This window comes from Mus pahari, chromosome 9 (assembly GCF_900095145.1).
Source record: "Mus pahari chromosome 9, PAHARI_EIJ_v1.1, whole genome shotgun sequence".
Lineage (NCBI taxonomy): Eukaryota > Metazoa > Chordata > Mammalia > Rodentia > Muridae > Mus > Mus pahari.
This window is the reverse complement of record NC_034598.1, coordinates 68,622,499-68,648,057: the sequence shown is the minus strand read 5'-3', so window position 1 is coordinate 68,648,057 and position 25,559 is coordinate 68,622,499. Positions and strand designations below refer to the sequence as shown.

Below are 25,559 nucleotides of genomic sequence, written 5' to 3'. Positions count from 1 at the left end.
GGGAGATAAGTCTTGAATTAGGCCTTTGAACATCCTCATAAACTCTGGTAAACAAATGCCTTCCAGGTAGAGAAATAATTTTGTCAAAGTTATAGGGATATTCAAAGACCTGGAAGATTGACTATGGAACTTGCAAGAGCAAGGAGCACAGGAGAGGTTAAAAATGAAGACAAGGCTTGGTTCTTCACAGTGATTCCTGGACTGGTTTGTTCATTGAAGGCAGAATGTAGCCAGAATCACACTAGACATATGGTCAGGTAGGTACTTGACCAGGCAGCTGGGGTGAAGGGTGTCTCATAATTATGAGACTGTGTGCATGAACAGGGAACATCAAGCAAAAGATATTGAGTTGGGGGTGGAGAAACTTGTGAAATGAGAGAGTTTATTAACAAGAGAAGAAAAAGAAGGGAGAAGTGGTTCCTCCTCTTAATCAGCTATGAAAATAAATAACTAGGATATATTTGTGGAAGAACTATCATGGAAGAAAAATAATGTACTTCCAGCGATGATAGTTTGACAGCCATTTTAGGAACCTGCAGAATTATGGAATAATACACTTCTGACTCTTCCTACCATATGTAGATTTCTCGCTGAAACTGAACATCCGAATGATCTGGTCAGGGTTCAAAGCTACAAGATAGGTTCTCACTCGCCTTTCTACCTCTCTGAGCTAGACCATTGCAATAGTTTACCTCTGGGAGCATCAGCTGGTTAATTTGAGTCAGTAGAGGTGGAGGCTCAATCCAATGTCTTTGAGAAAAGGTGGGCCAGCTAAATATGTCGAGAGACACTGGTCCCAAATCTTAGTAATTGGTTATTGAATGCTGCATTAATCAAAGTTTGTGTCCTTTTAAAGAAGCTTTGACGCATGTATGTAAAATAAGAGTAATTAAAAGAAAGGAATACTCTTGTAGACCTTTAGTGGCAGTTTTTCTACTTCATTCTTTCAGGAAATAATAGTTCATCCCTCTCCCCCCCCAAAAAAAAGACATTCTCCAGCATGATTACAAGTGGACTTTTTAATCTTTATGTGGTACATGATAGATTTTATAACTTCATTACATAATTTCAAAATAAGCACACAGTCCAACATTTTGAACCTTTTTTTTCCCTTTTGGCCAAGCATCTTCCTCAAAGTATAACACTAGAAACCACTCCCCATATATCAGTTTTTGTAAGATGAAACAATTTTTTTGTTGTTTTTAATCATCAAAATAAAGATTTTTATGATCTTCTCACTAGACTTTTATGAGGAATTATTTTTTATACTAGGTCTTAACAATGTCTTCTATTGTTGCACCTAAAACGCTAATTGGTTGTGTTATGTGCTATTTAAGGAGTGCTGTTAAGAGGCCAGGTCACTTGAAAGTTTTATTTCAAAAAAGGAAGGGAAGGAGGGAGGGAGGGAGGGAGGAAGGGAGGGAGGGAAGGAAGGAAAATAAAACATACTTCTTTGTAAACATATCTTACCCATTTTCCAGATGGGTAGAAAGACGAAAAATATTGTCAGCCTTTTGGTTCCTCAAGGTGCCAGCTTTGGTCCATTAGACAGAAAAAATTAACAGGTCTCCAAGCTCACAGCATTCTTTCTGTTTCACCATAAGTTTATTAATGTACAGTGGAAACTGATACATTAATTTTTACAAACCTTTTACCTGACTTGTTTCTCTAGAATACTATTTTTTTTATCTCTGTGTTTACAGGACTATTTGAGTATCCTGCTTGCTCCCAAAAAAATGTTTAGCTCTGAACATTCAAAATTATAAATGTGTATCATTAATAACACACCTGCCAGCATGTTAAAGTTCAAGCCAGTGTAAAAATACTATTATCTTAGTTTGGTGGAATATCAATTTTGAAAATTATATATAAAATTTTACCAAATTCAAGCAGTAACTAATTCATGTAACTTAATAGCATATTTTTATAGATAGAAATAGATACATATATACATATATACATACATACAAAAGTATTAAAATTATTGATAGAATCTTATAGAATCAGAAATAAAAGGGCTGTTGTAGTTCATAAATTTAGACAGATTAAAAATTTCTAAATAAATGCAATGGCCTTCCCTGTCCCCATATATACACACAAAATAGGAGGTATATTTGGTCCAAATCATCAAGATGATTGATCATCCTGGATCAACCTATTGTGAGAGAAAGCAGCCATCCTAAAATGAAAATTTGTCCTCCTATCTGTAATGGGAGAATTGATGTTCTTACGATATTCTTACATAGTCTTTCTTTTTCACATGACTATTTTAGGTGTATCAATACATGCATGAAACGATTACTGTTAATGGCTGCCCTGAATTCCGTGCGAGGGCCACAGCAAAGGTAAGACTTGATTCACTTTAAAAGAACACTCGACCCCAGTGATGTAGTAATTGATTGTGCGCGTGTGTGTTTCAGGTATTCTCGTGTGTACACTGTAAGAGAATTTAGACCTCAGTGGCAGCCCAGAGTCTAGAACCAGTACTACTCACCAGGTAAAAAATCCTAATGGAAAAACTGACCTTTTCTGCTGCTTCTGTAGCTTAAGGAAGGAGAATGATTTCATTAAAATCACGAAATGTCCATTTGGCACAAGCAAATCTGCTGCTCCACTGTGTCGAGTTCTACATGGTTTCTGGTACATCCTGTGGATGCAAAAGAACCCATAGCCTATGTAGAGCATGAAAACTCATTTGCATAGGCCGAAAGCCCTGATGTAAGTCAGACATGGCAAGGCTTTCACCTGACATCCCTGAGTCAGCATCCTTCTTTGTCCTCAGCTGGGCAATGGGTAAACTTGCTGAGAGTGGCAGTGACCCAGTGGAAGGTCTGGCACCTTTGTGGCAGTCACCACTTTTGTTCCTTAAAGGCTCAAACCGAGAAACTACAAAGGTCCCATTGGAAAGGATACAAAAAGATGATTGTGAAATTTTCAGGAAGATGGACCACTAGGAAACAATAGGGGTAGTCTAAAGTCACACATACAGCTTGTATTTTACAAATACAGAAATGCTTTAACAGAACACAACTTTCCTCATAAAGGGCTTATAACTTTGTAATAATGCCAAGAAGTGAGAACCACTGAGAATAACCAGAAATCTTCTTTCAACTCCTTTATCACCTATTTTTTGATTTCTCCCCTGATATATTCAGTTTTCACTCTGTAACTAAACACTGTTGACTTGCAAGTTTCTTCTTTCTTCTTCCTCTTCTTCCTCTTCTCCTGCCCCTCCTCCTCTTCTTCCTCTTCTCTCCCCTTCTTCCTTCCCTTTCTTCCTCCTCCTCCTTCCTTCTTCCTCTTTCTCTTCCTCTCTTTCTTTTTCTTAATTCCTTTCTGATCCCAGCAAATAGAGGGTATGATTACCATTACATCATGCTTTGCTTGTTCTGAAGTGGAACACACAGAGAAAAAAAAAATGATCCCTACATGGTTTAATTAAGGGGAAAGTGAATTATGTAGTGTTTTACCATTCTCATTTCTTATTCATGTAGAACAGCAGGATAGCAGCATAATGTTGCAATAGCACAATAATTTTTTTTCTGGTTGTTTCTGGGCTGTCTGCATTGCATCCATGTCAGCCATTAAAAACCCCTGCATGACAACAGGGTTTGCATGAGCAAATGCATGGAGCTAAAACCAAGCCATTATTTCCATGTCATTCACTATCTCTCATTAAACGCAGGCAGTAGCATAATGCTAAATTGATGTGATAATGCGGTGTGTGGATAAGGAACGTACAGTAGTTGGAAATCAATATTTTCACAGTGTTGAGAGTAAATCACTTTATGCTAGACATCTAATCAACTGTGGTTAAAGCAAGCTAATGGAAGTGGAATACAAGGAGCAGGTAGAGACTCTTTGCTTGATTGAAACTACTATTTTATTCCTGTTGGGTGGGAAGTGATGGTAAGTTGATTTCTTGAATTTAAAGAAGCTAATGTGTTAATATTAAAATGAAGCTAGGGCCATATTAAATAAAATTTTGTATGTCTAGGTATAACTCCCCAAGCCATTCATTTTGTTCCTATCAGTATACTAGCTGACATGTTAGTGTAGAATTAAGAGAGAAAATGACCCAATAAGATACCATTCATAGTCATATAGAATATGAATATCAGATAACAATAACATCTTTTAATCTAGCACCTCATTTTAATTTTTATTTTAATCTAAGCATCCTGGAATTAAAAAATAAAAATATTTATATTGACTAAACCAATGGCTCAGCAATAGAAAGATGTTTCCACGAATGTATACATACAAACTTCTTCATCAGTCTGATGACTAAGTACTGATGATTATATATGTTCAAGCAACAACTTAGACTGTATACCATGGCAAAAGCATGGAAAAGTGTGCCCCTGCTTCAGGGTCAATATGCATTCAACAATTGTACTAGATAGTATTATACAAATATTTGGAGTCATTGATCAGTATTTACATGTAACTGATGGAACTCTGAAAGCATTTACATTGATTTTGTTTTTGTTTTTATTTTTTGTAAGAGATAAGCCTTACAAAGGTAGAAATTACTAGGTGAGGCTTTACTGAAGAGTCATATACCACATATAAAAGAAGACATTCTGTGTCCTTCCTTCAACAGGAGAATGTCAGAGAGTCTAAGACATTGTTCCCCAAAGATCATATACTTAGCCTTATTTCCCATGTTTTATTACCAAAAGAACATCTTTTTTTTTTTCAGGCAACAGTTGCAGCTTTTGCAGCCAGCGAAGGTCACTCCCACCCACGGGTAGTTGAACTGCCAAAGACTGATGAAGGCCTTGGTTTTAACGTGATGGGAGGGAAGGAACAGAATTCCCCAATTTACATCTCCCGCATCATCCCTGGAGGGGTGGCTGAAAGACATGGAGGCCTCAAAAGAGGAGACCAGCTGTTATCAGTGAATGGAGTGGTATGTTGATAAAATACCCAGAGATTTTTCTCGCTAAGTACATTCCCCACTCCCCCACCCCCAACCCATTACTGAAGCCAATGTTGAGATTACAGTACAGACAACAATTTTATATCCATCTCCAACGGGCTTCCAGGACTTGGATGGATATAAACCTATAAAGGCAGTAATTTCATATCTTTATATCTCAATTCATCTTGCACAAGTATGATAAATATCAACAGTTATGAAATAAGGAAGTCATGCCAAGAAATTATCATATAGAATTTCCATCTCAGAATACTGCTATTAAGTGGGTGTTTGGAAGAATATGATTTTGATGCCAATTTCACCCAAGTTCCTATAAATGGTTGAGGTTGAAGTTTCGTTTTGTTTTAGTTAGCTATTTAATCAGTTAGTTCACTTGTTCACTTGTTTCAGTGCTAAGCATTGAACCCAGAGCCATGTGTATGCTAAGTAAGTACCATACCACCAAAGCAGATGCCACCCCAAGAAATAGCTTCTTATGAAGCAAATTAAATATTTCCCTTAGCTCTTACTTGTGTCAAACGTAACCAGTCTAAGGTCACAAATTTCAGAAATACAAACAAGAATTTATCAAAATATACTTACCCCTTGGTCTAAAACTAGGAACAAGATTTAGTATGTAAGCTAAATTGATTCATGTTCAAGACAAAATATCTAACATCGTATTTGAAAAACTATACCTGATTGATAACCATGGTATAACTTTTTCTGTTTATATCTTTGATCTTACTTGCATTTGCTCATATTTAAAAAGAAGCAGTTTTATATTCACAAAAGCTATTCACTGCACTCTGCTGTTCTCTAATGAACATCAAAATGAGCAGTCCATGAATATTTTATATCATCACTCCAATCCCCAAATCACCATTATCTCTACTTTTTCTAGGAGATAATGCTTTGAGATAAGCATTTTATTGACCTTTCAATAACTATTACTTTTCAAAGCTTGTACCAAATGAAAATTGTAGAGCCCAGCTTTCTGGTAGTGGATCCCAAGCAGGGTCAAACATTATGATTCACGGTGAGCTATGCCATGGGTTATTAATTTATGATTTCTCTGAGTACACTTTGCATATCTAAAGAGTTATGAGTTTAAAAATAGGAAGAAGAGTAGCAAAAATAAAATCACTCAAATGTCTTCATAGTCATTACAGTTGCACAAAGCAATCATAGCCATGTATGACATCATCAATCAAATAGGTAAATTGGCTTTGAACTCTCTATCAAGGGAACAAACAGCCTCTGCTTAACCCACACATCTGCAAGCAGCAGAGCTCTAAGCATTTCACATTCAGGCATCCATTCCTGCAGTGACCTTGAGATGAACCTGGGAAGCAGCAGAGAGCAATAGAACAATGAAATCAAACAGACCTGGTTTCTCTGCTCAGTATCTATATTGTTACAGACTAATTGTGCCGAACTGCAGCTCCACTTTCTAAAAGGCAGGCAGGTTGGTAGAAAAGTTACTAATTTTAAGGACATTGGTGCAAATTAGTGAAGCAACCTGTCTACCAAGATTGGTTCAATCACTTGGTCATATGCACCTTTCATAGGTAATTGTGATCACTAAAGAAGTTTGAAGTAAGTGAGATTCTTAAACTTCCAGGAATATTGCTTTTATTAAACCTTAAAGAAAGCTCTGCTGTACACATATCTGTATGCAAATTAGCAAATATTTATTAATAAGAAAGTAGCAATCACCTCCCTCTGGGAAGCTGGTAAGTTCCAAAAAACTTAGAAGATCCACCTGAGTCAGGTGAGAATATTCCTGGGTCAAAATTCTATGGAGCACATTCTTTATCCTATGGCCACATTCTTACTAACCCCTTGTATAGGATTTTTATACTCTATTTATGTTTCCAAAGACTCTAGAGTTCACATCTACTTAAAAGCTACCATTTACTAGTCATTTCCATTTAAAACCATATCATGTTAATTAACAAGGCACTACTTTCAACCAGGTCAATTTCCAACATAGTTTGGTAGAGAGAAAAACATCATTTGTTCATTACAGTCAGTCTAACAAATGCCCACCCTTAGCTAGGGTGTTACTTCAGACATAGGCTTGATTACTGCCCTCGCCCTAACCTGGTTTATTAAACTCCAAGAGTAACAATTACCTATTTTAAAGTGTTTAAGGTAAATCATATATGCACCTGTAACTATGGAACAGCAATTAGTGAAAGGGGGAGGGGTGTGCATTTGAAAGAGGGGTAGAGGGAGGATTTTAGGGAGAGAAAATGGGAGGAGGAAAAGTGAGCAAGTACGGGAGCACTCTCATAGAAGCATGGGGAGAGAGGATGGGATGGGGGCACCCTCATAGAAGCATGGGGAGAGAGGATGGGATGGGGGCACCCTCATAGAAGCATGGGGAGAGAGGATGGGATGGGGGGAGCACCCTCATAGAAGCATGGGGAGAGAGGATGGGATATGGGTTTCCGGAGGGGAAACCAGGAAAGGGGATAACATTTGAAAGGTAAATAAATAAAATATTCAATTAAAAAAGAGAAAAATAGATTAATCTAAAAAATTAAAAATATGTACTTTTAAGTAAATCAAAAGGAAAGTTGTCTCTGTGTTATCGGGTGCTCATCTCAAGGCATTTCCAGATGAGAAACCACATGGCTCAATGCCCCGCCCCTAGCCACAGAAATCATACTTAATGCAATTTGAGAAGCCTGGCCTTTAACTCCTGGGTTGAGAGGTCTTTGCAGTAGAAACAATCTCACACAAGCTATGGCATTTACTGCAAATAAAATATTTTATAATAAAATGGGGTTGGAGGCCCTGTAGTTGAAAGAACAGAAACAAACCAAAGAAAAGGTTAGCAAATGATTGCGTGACTGCTAGGTAGGCTTTGAAGCAAGGTGGCATTTGCAAAGATTCATGTGGAAGATGTCCAGAACATACCGTTCTAAACTGAAAGTCTTGAAAGAAATGGTCCAAAGGGTGTGGCAACCATACTTTACCAGGCATTCTGAGAACTATGAGCTACTGAAACAGTTAAAGATTAAATTATCTTATGAACCCAAGAATCTTCAATAATGATGTTTATAATGACATCATCTTTTATATTTATTACATATACATATATTTTACATATAGGTATTATGTATCATATTTGTTTGAGGGAAATAATATATATATATATATATATATATATATATATATATATATATATATCTTTGTTATTTTTAGAAAGGAAATGTCATGATAGCTGCCAAAATTTATCATTTTATTAACACATAACTGGTAAGTTGAAATATAAGACAATAAAGGGAGAGAGGAGGGGGAATCAATACCTAGAAATAAAGAAAAGATACAGCAATTGAGCAATTGATTTTTTTCCTTCTTGTTGTTCTTCTTATAAGTCAAAACAGAAGGAAACTCATAACAGCTTAAGTCTCATGGAAGGATTTTTTTTTTTTTTATCATTTCTGGTTTGAAAAGAAATTTCCCATGGGGTTCTTACGAATGAGACACTGAATCACCTTATATAGCCTCATTGAAAAAAAAGAGTCCTTTTGTGTGTGGCTACTTCTTATGTCAAGCCTTGGCGAAATACCTAATGGCTGAATTAAAATTTCACATTAATAGGAGGTCAAAGTGTTAAGAGTATAAATCTATAGCTGTCTAATGGTCTCCTTTTCACCTCTTTTATGTGCAAGTGTGCTCTCAAGGACCATTTCTAAGGACTGTAGCCAGTGTGGATCCAAAAGGGACAGTAAATATACTTAGTGATGGAGTCAAGATGATTAGAAACCCAATAGTTGTCACAATAGGCTTCACTTAATAAGGTTCTCCATGAAGTCCCACTTAGATGCCAGAGACTATGTCCATACAGACTAAGGGAGGCATGGCTAAATATCAAAGGTGGAATGACACACAGTGCTTGTTCCAACCGTTGACTGTGGTATGTGGTGGTCAGTCCAGACATGGCTGAAGTCTGATCTAGTGAATGCAGCCATAGCTCAGCATGTTTCCCTGGGGTGCTCTCTATTAAAGGATTTAAATCATTTGATGCAGAGAAGAGAAAGTTCTGGAGAATAATAAAATCTCCAGGCAACTTCCAGTTGTGCCAGGTCCCAAAGAACAGAACCACGACCAGTGCGTGAAGGTTTCAGGAGAGGCAGAGTCCAGTTTTCATAATAAAGGCCCTGTATACGCATAAAGCTGTCTAAATAGAAGGAGAGTTACCAATAAAGGATATATACCTAATGTCTGATGCTTTAATCGAAGATTAGAAGACCATCTGCCAATCAGTATTTCAAAATACAGGTACCGTGTGCATGGTTGCATCAGGCTCAAAGGTCCCTGCCACCTCTGTGCCACCCCCCGGGATTCTATCAGTGAGGATGATATTTTTGCTGAGTCCCACAGTAAATACTAGTCGTCCATCCCAGACCACCCTATATTCTGGAGCTGAAAATGAGTACATCCTATTGTCTATAGGTTCTATTCTTGAGACATTGTTCTTAAACGAGACAATTAAAAGTTGGCAGCACTGTTCTTCATTATATTTAGTACCTTATAGTTTTTAAGCATATTTTCCCATCTGTTGCTCAATAGTCTCAGAAAATGGGGAGAACATTTCTGCTGCATGCACACACACACACACACACACACACACACACACACACACAGAGAGAGAGAGAGAGAGAGAGAGAGAGAGAGAGAGAGAGATACACACACCAGTGATTGCACTCAGATAAACTCTGAGACCAACAATAAACACATGAAGTAAACTTCAGTCTTTTCTGTGATGTTATTTGATTGTCAAGTGTAAAATGTGATGGTTTGTAAAATCAGTCCCACTTAAATCTGAATGAGCTCATTGGCTACATCAGCATCAATTTCCTGGGTTTTATGTTACTTTATACTCTTATAAGATGTCGGCGTGCTGCAAAGCTGGGTAAAAGGTACAAGAGAGGTCCCTATATATCTCCTTGCCCTTTTTAATAAAGCTACAACAATTTCAGATTATTTTAAAAGGAGAAACTACCAAACAGTTATCCTCAGTACAGTAGCCTATTAGTACTGTCGGGACAAGAGAAAGGTAGGGGCAAGTTAGCAAAGGACAGAAAGAAAGACCAAACAGAAGCATGAGAACCTCAGTCGCATGCCCTGCTGGGAAGAAGTGTGTCTAGTTTCTGAAATCCAGTCATCATTCCAGAGGCCCCTGGCAGGACAACTGTAATTACATTTGCCTCGCTCCATAGTTAAATCTAAATCAAGTTGTTGGTACAGTGTATGCACATCTCTAATTACTTTTTGAGCATAACAGATGAATGAATAAAGATGTGGGAAAGGAAGGGAATAAATAGTCATCTTGGTACCTGGCCTTTTTCCCATTTTATAAACGCCTATGCCAAGTTAAGGGTGAGATTCACAGCTCAAATTAGCTAGGCAGAGAGAGTGCTGTCAGGTGTACGGTGAGGACTAATGAAGAACTAGACCTGTGGTTAAAGTTGTAGCTCAGTGCTGAAGTGTTTGCCCAGTATGTTCCAGGCCCCCGAGTTTGGTACCCAGCACCAAAAAATAAAAAAAGTTATAGCTTCCCAACAAAGAAACTTAAATTCAAATCTTATTCATTTGCTCTTTGCATAAACTTTCCAAAATAACCAAAGGGGGCTTTAATTCCTGTGAAATATATCACAAGATATTTGTGCAAGTTTAAGTCCTACAATAAAACCCTTTCCACGTGGACAGCAATAATTTTTCTCTATTGCTCATGTCCAGTCCAAGAACAGACCCCCTGAATAGTTCAGTGATGCTCCATAAATATTTTTGGATGCCAGGCACCACTGTAAGGATGGTCCGTAGTGAGTGGATTATTTTCCTCATAATGATGTTTTGTGGCAAGTGCTGTTAATATCATTTCCATTTTACAAATGAGGAAAGGGAGAGATCCAGCACCCTTTCCAAGCTCCTAACAGCTACCGAATGGCAGAGCTGGAGGTTCTGACTCAGGCCACCTTTACCATTTAAAAGCAAATAAATATTCTAGTCATAAATAACTCGTGCATGCGATAGAAAAGGACGGAGACTCCCTAACCTTTACGGGCTTACACTTGCCGTGAGGAGAAGGTGAAGTGTTCTCATAGCTACTCTTGACCTTTCGAAAGTTTAGAGCCACAAGAAAGGTCGTAATATTTTGAAAGAGAAGTGCCCTTTCATTTAAATGTCTCAGAGTACTGAGGAGTGGGGAACAAACATTCAGCCTGATTGTGTCTAAAATTGTTTCATACCTTCCTGGTCCATCACTGCACTTTTTTTTAACTGGGTACCTCAGGGAAGCTTGAACAGCCTTCCCTCACGTAGGGGAGCATCCACTGCAAACCCATTTGGGTCTCAGAAGGGTTGGCCCTTGGCTTGGGGCACTTGGACTTTCTGTTCCTCTATGGGCTCAGTGTGGGCATCCCCATCTTAGCTCTAGGATTTCAGGTCTGGAATAAAGCTATTCTCACATCCTCTCTCTGCATGTGAGCCATTTGCAGGTTGTTAACCATTCTTGACAGCCAAGCGTGGGAGATTGCTTGGGCTAGAATTAAACAGGAGAGCAAACTGGAATCTCAGTTATGTGTGGAACATTTTGGTTCTTGGGGATGACATCATGGGATCGTTCCCATTGGCGAAGGAGTTAAGAAGATGCGCAATTCTGTCTTGTGGCAGTCACCTTCTGAATGACACAGGCACAGCTAGGCTTGCGACCTGGAGCAGGCCTTACACTGCCCCCATCTGTTCAAGTCACCTCATGACAGATCTTCAGTTTAGAAAAACAGAAGGAAATACCTTACCATCATGCTACAAAAGGCTGTATGGGTCACAGACTAGACATGGGTTTGAGTATTCGATTCAGTGCCTGGTGTAGTCCTTTCCATAGTTGTTGTTTCAACCATTTACTGATTGGGGTTGTCCTCACTAATGTTCCCTAAACAGTGCTTTTCATCCATTCAGTTATTTGTAAAGCAAGTATTATGTACCAGCTGCCAAACTAAGTCCTGGATACAGATCAGTGAACAAACCAAACGTCTTGCAGCCCCCTGGAACTTTGTCTAATAGACTGTAAGTAATCAGTGTTGATGATAGCAAATATACACATGCAAACATATATGTAATTAACCATGATGAGCTACATCAGTACTTTCTCAACCTAAGGAAAGTTCCCCAAAGATTCTGTCCAGCTCCACATTGGTTAGAATAATCTGATTTTCCCTTTATGTGTGTATTACAATGTAACTATATGTGTATTCCCTAGAGCACCTGTAACACATGGCCACATACTTGGTGGTTTAAATGACAGGAACTGACTCTGTTGTCACAGTTCTGAGAGCCAGAAGTCCCAAATAAGTTTTGCTGACCCCACGCCAACCAGCCAACAGATCTGTGTTCCACCTGATCTCAAGTAAATAATCTGATTCTTGGCTTTTCCAGTCTCTGTGGGCTGTCTGCGTTCTTCCAATTGTAGCTTCCCTGTTCTGGTCTTCTCTGTGGTAACACTGCCTCCTTTCATATACTAAATCTCCCTCTACTTCCATAGTAATGGGGCACTTAATGACTGCAGTTGGGATCCACTGAGATAATATGGCACAACCTCAAGATTACATTTCTCTAGATCTTGACCATTTATTTCTAAGAGGGTATGTTTTCTATTCTTATCTATTCTTCTCTGTGGCATGTAAACATCAAAAACCCAGAAATGCCTTCCCCAGCTAAGGATTGAGACCAGTTTTCTACCATCCATGGCAACATTGGTTTCCCCATTCTCAGGCAGCATGTATGCACTCTTTTCCACTACACCCTGGGCAAGTTTTCTCTTTCCTTCCCAGTTTGAGTCCTCTGCTAGTTTTACTTCTTGCAGTAGGCACCAGCCAATGATACCCATAAGTCTCTCTTCTACCCAATGGTCGCAATGTGATATGGAATATGTATCTGAAAAGATGAAGCCATTATTTCACCAAGTAGTTGAATGCTTTAGGTATTTGGGGTCCTTTGTCCTTCCTAGGTACAGGGTGATGGAAGAGGGATAGCATGTGAAGAACACAAGCTGATACTTAAGGGGTAAAGCACTGCATCATAATTAAACCCTGACTGATGCAGAGGAAAGGAAAACAAAAGAAAACAAAAGAAAACGCTCGGAGATACAGCAATGAGAGCTGCTTTCAGCATTGTTATGAATGACCTGTTTAATAACTTGTAGGCTATGATTAGGGATTTAATGAACACATAATTCATTACTAGAGTATGGGGAGAGATTGAATGACATTACCAAGGTAAGAAAGCCCATGCCCCCAAGATTTTTTTTTCCATGTAACTAAAAGAAGATCAAGATGACGTAGACACAGTCTGTGAGCTAAAATGAGGCAGAAACACTGATCGAGATCCAACCACCAGACCCTTACCAGCTGTACGCAAAGGCTTTCGTTTTGTTTTAGATATAATAAGAATCTCAACTCAGTATATCGACTCTGAAGTTCTGCAATGTGCTAAGAGTTTCTGGTAGTTCATGAAGCTGTTCACTATGAAATGAATTTCATTAGTTTTTAATCTCTATTCAATTTTTTCCTTAATAAAAATTCTTCCTATGCATCATTAAATCACTTGACTAGAAGCTAATATCTGATAGTTGCAGTGTAACCCTAATTTTTGTTGTTACAAATAATGGAAATCACAGATTTGTTTAATTCTTAACTAGTCTTTTCAATGTTTTTGAAGGGACTGATTAACTTTTTTAAATTTTTATTTATTTATTTATTTATTTATTTATTTATTTATTTATTTTACACTCCAGATTTTATTCCCATACCCCAGTCCACCCTCTGACTCTTCCACATCCCATACCTCCTCCCCACCCCCTGATGTCCCCAACAGCCACCACCCACCCAACCTGACCTCTAAACTCCCTGGGGCCTCCAGTCTCTTGAGGGTTAGCTGCCTCTTCTCTGACTGAACCCAGACCCAGCAGTCCTCCGCTGTATATGTGTTAAAGAACCTTTTCTTAAAGGTCCTTAAAGTATCTTGGAAGTTTTAGAATATTCCAGCCACAGTAAAATCGTTTATCTTCTGACTCTGATTTATTGCCCATAAAGCAAAAGTAGCAACACCTTTTCAGCAAAAGTAGTCTTCAGGTTAAGTGAGAGACAATATATTAGTCTGTCATTATCCTGGATACCTTTGATATACTCAATGACTGCTCCTGTCTTAGAATTTTGCCTTTATAAGGAGTTAACTTCTAGCCCAGTTTAAACCCTTCATTACTCATTTTGTCTGACAGGAAACAATAAAAATACCTCATCAAAAGCAAATGGATATCAGTTATTGGAAAGGTTATCAGAAAGTCACTAGAATGTCTTGTGACCATATACCTTCAGGACCAATGTAACAATAGTGCTGTACGTTTCTCTGCTGATGACAGTCAAGATTAAAAAAAAAAAAAAAAAAAAAGAGGCATTGAAAATATATGCCATAATGCCTCTCCAAAGGCAGCATCCCTGCTGTTAGTAAATCATTCAGGAGCCTTCTCACCAAGATCCCAGATAAGTTTGTCCATGTTTCCTATCATAACAAAGTCTTGATTTGTAGATGTAAGCATTGTAAATATAATAATGATCTTTCTGCTATGGGCAAGAAACATACAGTTCACCTAAAGGAATATAGTCTTGCTCTTCATAGTCTGCCTGGACAAGCTTGTCATCATCTATTTGTTAACTCACATTTCTTTAATCATTCATAAGATTTAAGCATTCACAGAGTATCAGAGTGGTAAGGTTAATAGTGTGTCATACATTGGAGGGAACACATAGCATAATCATAGCATGAAGTCTATAGCTCAAGTACAATTGGAAGGATTTACTTTATAAAGCCCTATAAATCCTGTTTGGGAGCTTGCATTTATCAATTAAAGTAGAAAATTTGACCCAAAATGACTTTATTTATACTTAGGTTACTCTGGCAAGAATTTTATGAAGAAAGCATGGAGTTCACACTAGGAAACTCTTGAGGTTTTAAAGAGATTGAAATCTTAAGTAATGGGAGAATGCAGATTAAAATCTATAGTGGGAGAATACTGACTAGGATGAAAAGTAAAGACTTGAAAATTATTTTGGAGATCATGATACCAAGAATAAAACTAGCAGTTGATTGAATATGATAAAAAAAGGACAGGAGCTGGTCAATGAAGGGTTTCCCCAAACCTGTATTTTGCCTTGTTATTGTTATTGTTGTTGTTGGTGGTGGTGGTGGTGGTGGTAGTTGTAGTGGTGGTGATGTTGATGGTGGTGATGGTGTTGCAAGAAAAGGTGGTGGTGAAGGAGAGAAGACAAGGAACTGGCTACTCAGCTGTGTATAGTATCTGTAGGCTAATCTATTTGAAATGGTATGGGAATAGAGTAGTAATTTAATATTAGCTTCTGTAAGAGCGAAATGAAACATTGATTAAGTTCCACCAAACTAACAGCAATTGAATGTAAAAATCTTTATTATTACTATTAGTATCACATATTATTAATATTGTGTCTTTACAATTTTTGACTTTGAAAGCCTGCAGTGAATTGCATGTATCATAATAAGAATTTCTTACCCTTCGAATATTTTGTATTTTGAACTGGATAATTATTTGTTGGAAATGCTGTTCTACATATTGGAGGCTGCTCGCCTCGGTGACGTAACACCGCAGCTCTCTAGACCCGCTAATCAGACAGTTGCTACAGAGGCTGGAGAGTTAGTTCAGTATTTACAGTAGATGCTGCACAACCAGGACCTGGGTTCAAATCCCCATATAAAAGCTTGGTGCAACCCTGGGAATTTATGTGCCTAACACTGAGAAGATGAAAATAGGAGGATCATGTGTCCCCTTAGCCAGCCAGCCTAGCCAGTTGATAGGTCCTTTTTGTTGTGAGACACCCTGTCTCAAAAGTTATTGTGGAAAATGATGGGCGAAGGCACCCAACATCCACTCCATAATCACACACACACACACACACACACACACACACACACACTACACACTACACGCTGACATTCTATCCCATTTGCACACATAAATAAGAGCCTTCAGACTTGCCCACTCTGAGATGCAAAAAGTATGCCTGTTTGAGAGCCATGATCTTCAATTAAATCGGCAAATTTAAGAAAAAATAAATAAATAAACCGAAGAGCAAACTGGCTTACTAAGATCTAATTGCATAGATTATATATCACATGGTATATGAGAATAGAAAGGGTAAAGGCACTGTAACTCACAGCTCACGATGATTAGACTGGCCATCGGCATCATCTCTAGGGGAAAACAATATCACTTTAAAGCTCTGTCTTAGTCAGGGTTTCTATCCCTGCACAAACATCATGACCAAGAAGCAAGCTGGGGAGGAAAGGGTTTATTTGGCTTACACTTCCATCACCAAGGAAGTCAGGACTGGAACTCAAGCAGGTCAGGGAGCAGGAGCTGATGCAAAAGCCATGGAGGGATGTTCTTTCCTGGCTTGCCTCCCCTGGCTTGCTCAGCCTGCTTTCTTATTTATAGAATCCAAGACTACCAGCCCAGAGATGGTCCCACCCACAAGGGGCCTCTCCCCCTTGATCACTAATTGAGAAAATGCCCCACAGCTGGATCTCATGGGGGCATTTCTCCAACTAAAGCTCCTTTCTCTGTGATAACTCCAGCTGTGTCAAGTTGACACAAAGCTAGCCAGTACAACCTCCTAATAAGACTTCCAAAAGGAATTATCAGCCTTGCCCCGCATGCCTGATGCTGGGGGCAAAGAACAGTTCAAAGAAAACACAGTCCAAAGCTTGTTGTACCTGAGAGTCCTAGAAGCATCGAGCTTCTTTGTTTTGGTTTCCTTTGGGTTTTTAGCCTTGTTTTCATGAGTAGAACTGGCTGCACTACTCCTAACTGGATTTACCTTCAGCTTCGGATGATTTGTAGAAGTATTGTGCCAACAAATCACAAAAAGAAATACAACAAACGTTTGCAGCTTTGCTCTTCTGCTCAAGTCTAGAAAATTCAATAAAAGTCTATAACTAAACTCCACAGGGAACCTCTCGGCTCTCCAGGTGTACCATGGGTCTAAAAAGAGATTAGCATTTAGGCTACAGGGCCAGCCACACTTGTGGATCCTGAAGTTCCCCTTATTTCCTTGATTTTGTTTTGGGGGTAGGGGTGGGCAGGGTGTCCCATATTTAATCTAAAGCCTCCCACACCTTAAATAGTCTTCAAATTTCACTTCCTAACACAGAGTCAGAAAGGTAGGCAAACACGTATGCTTTGAGAAACTCCATGAAAATCGCAGTTTCAAAAGGAAACCCAGAGTCATCAAGGCACCTTGCTCTGGCTTCTCATGAGATGTGTGTGTGTGTGTGTGGGGGGGGGGGAGTTGGAAGGCCAGGGCCAGAGGACCCCAGTTCCAGGCTACACTACCACATGCAGACCTAGAGCTCATTTCTCAACCTTCAGCCTGCTTATCCTTTCCACTCTGACTCAGTTCTGGCTCAGTGGGAAAGATCTGTGGGGCAAATTGTAAATGTTGCTCGCCTGCTTGGTTCTTGCTCCTGCAGAATGGGGACAGATTTCCAGAGAAAAGGAGAGGTGCTCAGTTCAATCAGGTTCTGCTAACTATGGTCCCTGTAAGAACCAGGTTCCTTTTAGACTTCCAAAGTCCAAGTTGAATGATAATTGCTCTGCTGGTTGTTTTTAAGCAATGTGATGATGCCTTCACAAAGTGCTGCCCGTGCTAAGGCGATGGAGTTGTAGCTGGTTACCCGAGACTATTTTTTTTTAATTGGATATTTTCTTCATTTACATTTCAAATATTTCCCCCTTTCCAGGTCTCCCCTACCCAGTACCCTCTACTTCTACCCATTACCCCCTCCCCCTGCCTCTATGAGGGTGCTTCCCCCCACCCACCCACTCACTCCCTGTCATCCCGCCCTGACATTCCCCTACACTGGAATATCAACCACTCTCAGACCAAGGGTTACTCCTCCCACTGATGATCAACAAGGCCATTCATTGCCACATATGAATGGCATGTGCATGGGTCAGTGCCATGGGTCGCTCCATGTGTATCCTGGGGTTGGTGGTACAGTCCCCAGGAGCTCTGGGGCGTCTGGCCTGTTGACAATGTTGTTCTCTCCATGGGGCTGCAAACCCCCTCAGCTCCTTCAGTCCCTTCTCCAATTCTTCCATCAGGGATCCTCGAGTTCAGTCCAATGGTTGGCTGTGAGCATCTTCTGGGTATATGCCCAGGAGTGGTATATCTGGGTCCTCAGATAGTACTATGTCCAATTTTCTGAGGAACTACCAAACTGATTTCCAGAATGGATGTACCAGCTTGCAATACCCTCTCTGTATTTGTCAGTCTCTGGCAAAGCCTCTCAGGAGATAGCCATATCAGGCTTCTGTCAGCAAGCACTTCTGGGCATCCGCAATAGTGTCTGGGTTTGGTAACTGTATATGGGATGGATCCCCAGGTGGGGCAGTCTCTGGATGGTCTTTCCTTCAGTCTCTGCTCCATACTTTGTCTCCACATTTGTTCCTGTGAGTATTTTGTTCACCCTTCTAAAAAGCACTGAAGCGTCCACATTTTGGTCTTCCTTCTTCTTAGGCTTCATATGGTCTGTGAATCAAATCTTGGGTTTTCCAAATATTTGGGCTAATAATCCACTTATCAGTGAGTGCGTGCCGTGTTTGTTCCTTTGTGACTGAGTCACTTCACTCAGGATGATAGTCTCAAGTTCCATCCATTTGCCTGAGAATTTCATGAAGTCATTGTTTTTAGTAGCTGAGTACCACATTTTCTGTATCCATTTCTCTGTTGAGGGACATCTGGGTTGTTTCTAGCTTCTGACTGTTATAAATAAGGCTGCTATGAACATAATGGATCATGTGTCCTTATTACATGTTGGAGCGTCTTCTGGGTATATGCCCAGGAGTGGTATAGCTGGGTCTTTAGATAGTACTATGTCCAATTTTCTGAGGAACTGCCAAACTGATTTTCAGAGTGGTTGTACCAGTTTGCAATTCCACCAGCAATGGAGGAGTGTTCCTCTTTCTCCACATCCTCACTAGCATTTGCTGTCCCCTGAGTTTTTGATCTTAGCCATTCTAACTGGTATGAGGTGAAATCTCAGGGTTGTTTTGATTTACATTTCCCTGATGACTACGGATGTTGAATATTTAGGTGTTTTTCAGCCCTTCGAGTTTCCTCACTTGAGAATTCTTTGTTTAGCTCTGTTCTCCATTTTTTTTTTAAATAGGGTTATTTGGTTCTCTGGAGTCTAACTTCTTGAGTTCTTTGTATATATTGGATATTAGCCCTCTATTGGATGTAGGGTTGGTAAAGATCTTTTCCCAATCTGTTGGTTTCCATTTTGTTCTATTGACAGTGTCCTTTGCCTTATAGAAGCTTTGCAGTTTTATGAGTTCCCATTTGTCAATTCTTGATCCTAGAGCATAAGCCATTGGTGTTCTGTTCAGGAACTTTTCCCCTGTGTTTGAGACTTTCCCGCACTTTCTCTTCTATTACATTTATATCTCCGTGAACACGCCTGATCTCATCTGAGACTATTTCTACACGTTCCGTTTCTACATGGCTTCTGTTGCATTAGGTGACAGAGGCACGTGAGATGCTGCACTCTGTATGATGTTGACTGTCAACCACATATCGTCTTATGTCATCAATATTGAAAATATAATTTCTTTCAGGTGTTTTGGACATATTTTTGCATGTAGTTGGTGTATTCCACAAAGAAGTCAATTTCATTTTTATTGGCTTCATTTATTTTTTAAATATGTATGTATTGTGTGGATGTGTTATGTATGCTGTGTGTGCATCTATGCATATGTGCATGTGAGTGGTTGTGCATATGGAGGCCAGAGAAGCAAATGAGTATCTTCCTTTATCACTTTCTACCATAGTCTCTGAGAGGATCTTTCACTGAACCTAGAGTTCAATGCTTTGGGGACCCACTGTCTAACCAACAAGCCATAGTAATCTGTCCCTGTATGTCCCTACCCCTAACATTGTGGTTCCAGGTATGCACAAGTGAGCCAGCTTTCACCATGGGAGCTAGAGATCTAAGCTAAGATATTCCTGCTTATGCTGCAAGCACTGTTACCCACTGAGCCATTTATCCAACTCTTTAATTCTCTTTTTTAACATAATAATACAAAAATTTGGTTATGTAAAAATTTTACTACATGTGTTCAATTATTCTATGACTAGAATGACTCGGGTGGAGTCATACAATTTCTTTTTTATGCCTTTTCAGTTATTTATAGGAATGTCATACCTTTAGCAAAATATTTATCATTATCTATGATTTGCTACTCTCCCTAGAAGCAAGTGCATTCATCTGCCTAACAGATTATCTGCTCAGTTGTTCCACCATCTCTTTAGTTTGGGAAATGTTAGATAGGGCCAGCAGTCAATAAAATGAATATGTACTAACTCTTTCCCTGAGTTCCTATCTTCACTAATGTGTCCCACCTTCTATTCTGCCTTTTGTCCTAGGCTATAGGATCTTTATTTTTAACAAGCAGAGGTACCTTAGGCAGGCAAGGAAGGACAGAGATGCATCTTCACACAGTCCATATAAACATTATCCCTATAGTTGGGGTCACCACAACATGAGGAAGGGTTGCATCCTAGAGAAGGTTGAGAACCATTAGTGTAGACACTCAAGGATTAGCAATCCAGTGTACAAAATACAAGTACAGGCACATCAAGAAAGGTAAGTTACATTAGGCTGAAGGTTTGGGGTTTAGTAATACTAGAACACAGAGCAATTTAAAGCAAGAATAATATATAATCATATTTGAAATTTTGAGTCATTCCTGAGATAACAGTGTTTAGGCAGTAGCCTTGAAGGATACAGAATTGGAGGCAAGGCAAACTGATTGAAATTTAATTTGATGTGAAGAGAAGAAATATATCTCAGTATGGGTCTGTCATGGAAAAAATAAATAATAGTGTTTCTTTGTTACAATGGAATGCTATCTGGGGGTAGGGAAGAAGAAAGGCTCAATATTAGTTGTACCAAAAAAGAAATACAAAGCTGATTCATTTCACTCTCAGAAAAATCCCTAGGTCGATTGATTTGTAACTCCCTCTGCAGTCTCTCATCTGTCAAGATTGAAAAAGCGCTACAGTTTTTCATCTCAGGAGCCATTAAGTGAAAAGCAAAAATTAAACATGAAGTATTTTGCAATCCTTCCCCACTATTTCCCAGTCAAACATTATTCCGTAAAAATGTGGACTGATAGCCAATAGACACAACTATGAATTATTTGCCAGACATGTAACTGACACCCAGGCAACAGAAAATAAAGAAACCACAGAGAAGAAGTAGGGGAAAGGAAAGTACTCACATTCCAGTTCAGGAGCGATGCACCGCTTAAGGAACATTATCATTTCTTCTACCTCCTTGGGTTTATTATAGGATGTTATAGAACGTCCTACCAGGTAACATTCATTAACACACACACACACACACACACACACACACACACATACTCACACTTTCATTTTTTTTTTCTTTTTCAGTCTCCTATTTTAAAAAAGTAGACCATGAGAAGTTACAGAAAGGTCAGGCTCTAGCAGGAGACATGTGATTCATTAAAGGTGTGGCCCTAGAAAGTTTTATAACCCCTACACAATCCAAGTTTCTTTATTTATAAAATGGAGTTGCTAAGACTCTTTGAAAAGTTCCTGATCATAAAAATTCAGCAAATGTTGAGTCATAGCATTAAGTGATTTTTTTTAATGGATAGTTTCATGCACATCTGTATTATTCTTTAATTGGATTTCTTGATCAGAAATATGTCTTAGAGAGCTTGTCTTGTCAGCATATAGACTTTTGTCCTAATTTTGCATGTATTATTCAGTGATAATGGGTTCCGTGATTGATACAACCTTCCTCTGTTGCTGGATACTTACTTTAGTACTCAGTTGCACTTTGTTTGCTTGTTTGTTTCCATTAAAAAACTAGGTTTTAGCAGGGCAGTAGTGAGTGCTAGGTTTAGGATAGGGGCAAGCTGGGCATGGTGGCGCATGCCTTTAATCCCAGCACTCGGGAGGCAGAGGCAGGTGGATTTCTGAGTTCGAGGCCAGCCTGGTCTACAAAGTGAGTTCCAGAACAGTCAGGGCTATACAGAGAAACCCTGTCTTGAAAAAAAAAAAAAAAAAAAAAAAAAAAAAGAAAAGAAAAGAAAAGTAAAGAAAAGAAAAGAAAAGAAAAGAAAGAAAGAAAAGAACAGATGGGGTGCCATATTTATTGCTATATTCATTAGGCTTAAACTTCAAAACTAGCACACTCGACATTAGGCTGGCAAATGCTAGCACAGTACTATATGCTTTGCTTGGTCTAGGGGAGGTTAGCAATGTAGCTATACCCCTCCAATCGAACACAGTGTCTGCCGTAGCCCTGTTGTGACTACTTACCAATAGATTTTAAACAGAAGCATGCAAACCCAAGATAACTCAGTTCTCAGTCTGCAGGGCATAAGAAATAAAGAGCAGACTCTTTCTCCCTCCATCTCTCACCATTCCTTAGTTACTTGTTGTTCTTTGTGTAGGTTTTGTGACCTCCTCGGTCTTTCCCCATTCTCACCGATTAGCATGTCTGTTGTTATTGTCCTTGTTCGGCTAAAGTTTAAGCAGCTCAAGTGTTGGTATGACTTTATGGGTGTGTTCCTGCATCCCTAGGAGACACACTCTCACAGCAAATCCCTAAATCTTCTGTCTCTTACAACCTTTCCACCCTCTCTTCCGAAATCATCCCTGAGTCTTAGGTGCAGGAGGCATGATGTAGATGTATCCTAGTCAGTCCTGAAAACATACATACAAGTATGATGATATAGACTAAGTAGATTCAGTCTATATATTTAGGAAGTATATATATATATATGTAGTTAAGTATGCCTCCATAGTCTATAGTCCTGGCTAGTCACATGATCAGTTACGTAGGAGGCATTCCAAAGTGAGCTACAAAGTTAGAACATTTAAAACAACTGAAAACTCTTCATATAATTCAGTGATAACAAATGCAAGGGATCACCTGCGACTGTGCATTTAATCAGAAAAGCCTTTGTATGTAGAGCCAAGAGATACTGGTCAGTGCTCTTGATATATCCTCTAAATTTTTATTTCTGCAAAAAGGCAGCTGCAACATCGAAGCCCTGCAATTAGATTAGATGGTAGAGCATTTGATTATTCATGTAATACAGAAGCAACAATGCCCATCCATTATACACACTTGACCAGAAATACATTTGACAGCCCCAGGCTCAGAGAACAGGTGCAGAGACACACTTCCCCTTGCTAATTGTCTGGACATCTTGAATTCCAAATCAGTTAGATATTAAAACAGATCTTTTGAAGAGGATTGTTGGAATAGTGCAGCCATGTATTGTTTCGAAGATACCCTTTAGAAAACTATAAGCTCAATGAGATTGCTGAAGTAGGATTCTAATAAAAAAGAAATCCTTCTTGAATGAATACTAGAGGCCATTGCTATATAATGGTTGCTGTCATCTGAGAGAGGAGACAGTATGTCCTATGTTCTGTTTGGGATAGCAGGATTTCCCCCAAAATGTTCTAAAGACTTAACCTCTCCCACAGAACTTTACAGCTTTAAACCTGTACCCATTATAGTGGCAAACCACTCCCTGTTGAAGTCATCAGTGAAAACTAAAACCTAAATCTTTTAACTTAGCCTGGAGATTGTCAGATAGTATATGGTATACAGAACTGCTTCATAGAATTCCAAAGCCCCCGCTTGCCTGGATCAAGGTGCAGACAAAGGATGTAATGCCTCTTAAAACTCTGTCTGCCTTTGTCTCCTTGGCAGAATTCCAGAGAGAGCAAACAGGACTTAAGTGTGCTCAGAGCTACTCTTTCCAATCCACACACACACACACACACACACACACACACCTTAGGTTTACCCCTCTCTTTTCTTCATGCAGCCCTATTGCGTCCAATGGTGGTTCTGGCCTACCCAGTTGTTTGCCCTCATCTCTGAAAATTCCAGTTCCTTGAGGGTTGGTAATTATGTTCTTCAAAATTGTTGAATGAATGCTAGATACATGTGCATTGCTCCAACTCTGGGACATCTTCCCAGTTCTTAATGAGTGATCAATTATTTCCGTTTCCCTGGAAGGAAAGTCTTCCTTGGATCCTTCAGTACTAAAAGCAGGACAGCAGGAACCTGGCAATCAAGATGGAGGAAAGGTCAGGATCTAAAGGTCACAGTTAATCAGCCATTTCTTCACAACTCGAAGCCCATCCTGGTGCCAATTTCTAGTCTTTCTGTCTCCTCGCACAGGTGCCGTTCAGTGCTTGCGATCTTATTGAGGAATGGCACTAAAGTTTGTCTCTAAATGTATTTGGTCATTTTATCTAGGGCTATAGTAGTGTTGAGCATTAGAAAATAGTTTTTGGGTGAGTGTGGAAAGAGGTCCCCCATTGCTGCAACTATTCCCTCTTAGATATGATGGAAGAGAAGTTTTTTTTTTCTGTTTTTTTTTTTAATAGATAGATAGATATAGATACAGATATAGATATATAGATGATATATAGATATATAGATATGTGAGAGAAAATAGCCAGAGGCAGACACATCTGGAAGAGTACATAGTAGTCATGACCCTAAGAGATATGAAGAGATAAGACAGGAGAAGGGGAAAGGAGCAAAGAGGGGAATCAGGTGCAACAGCCAAAAGAGTGAAGTTCCAAAATGGTTGGATTATATAGGGAAGAGCAACCCAGGGCTCTGGGCTGGAATGTTCAGGGTAAGTTCTGGGTTGTTGTAGGCAAGCCAGGAGGGCCCTGAAACATGTAGAGACAGGGGTTTTGCTGGAAGAACTTGGTGTTTAGTGATATGTAACATAGGCACCCCAATAAGGGGGCAATGAATACTCCCCAATACTCCTCCAGACTTACAATTCAACGTAGAGAATCAGGACCCTGTAGGGTCTTTGGTGGGGACAGGGGTTGTTGGTTGCTTTTGTTTTGTTTTCCTTTTTTGGAGAGAGAGACAGAGACAGAGGAAGTTGGGTGGGTAAGGAGTTGGTGTCTGAATGGCACACACCTAGAGAGCATGGGTGGATGTAAAATTTATCTCAGAAGCACAGATTCATCGTGCAACCCCATTGCAAATTTGTCCCTGGAATCTCAAGATTAATAAAGCAGCAAAAAATCACTTGGAGTAGGGAGGGGTTTTTTTAATTCAAAAAACCTGGTAAATCTAGAAAAAGGGGGCTGGGAGGTGGTCAAAAAGTTCCCTATTCTGGAATGGTATTAGCCATTACTGGGAATAATCAGGGTTCAGCAAGTAAAAGAACATCAGGTGATTAATAAGCATCTCTCAGGGCCAGCCTTTCCCGAGGGTTGATGGAACATAGAGGCCAAAACTATAGACAAAGGAGAGATGTAGTTCTAGAAATCAAATTACTGTAGTTTCAGGAATTGTCACAGTTCAGCCAAAATAAAGGAGTGTTAGAAAATGGTGGGATTCTGACTTCTGACTCCTACCACTCAGTGTCAGGCTCTGTCTCTGTCTCTGTCTCTGTCTCTGTCTCTGTCTCTCTCTCTCTCTCTCTCTCTCTCTCTCTCTC

At 39.4% G+C, this 25,559-nt stretch overlaps 1 protein-coding gene across 4 annotated transcripts in view; it reads left to right on the top strand.

The window, feature by feature from the left end:
• Lin7a (lin-7 homolog A, crumbs cell polarity complex component) overlaps positions 1-25,559 on the top strand; it is a 156,100-nt gene that overhangs the window by 113,903 nt on the left and 16,638 nt on the right. For 3 of the 4 annotated variants that reach the window (XM_021205313.2, XM_029542226.1, XM_029542227.1), the window contains 2 exons: positions 2,274-2,345; positions 4,706-4,915. In XM_021205313.2, coding sequence (XP_021060972.1) covers positions 2,274-2,345; positions 4,706-4,915 — 282 coding nt within the window. Of the gene's footprint in view, positions 1-2,273; positions 2,346-2,420; positions 2,498-4,705; positions 4,916-25,559 lie in introns of all 4 variants that reach the window. The other variant, XM_029542228.1, reaches the window with a different exon arrangement.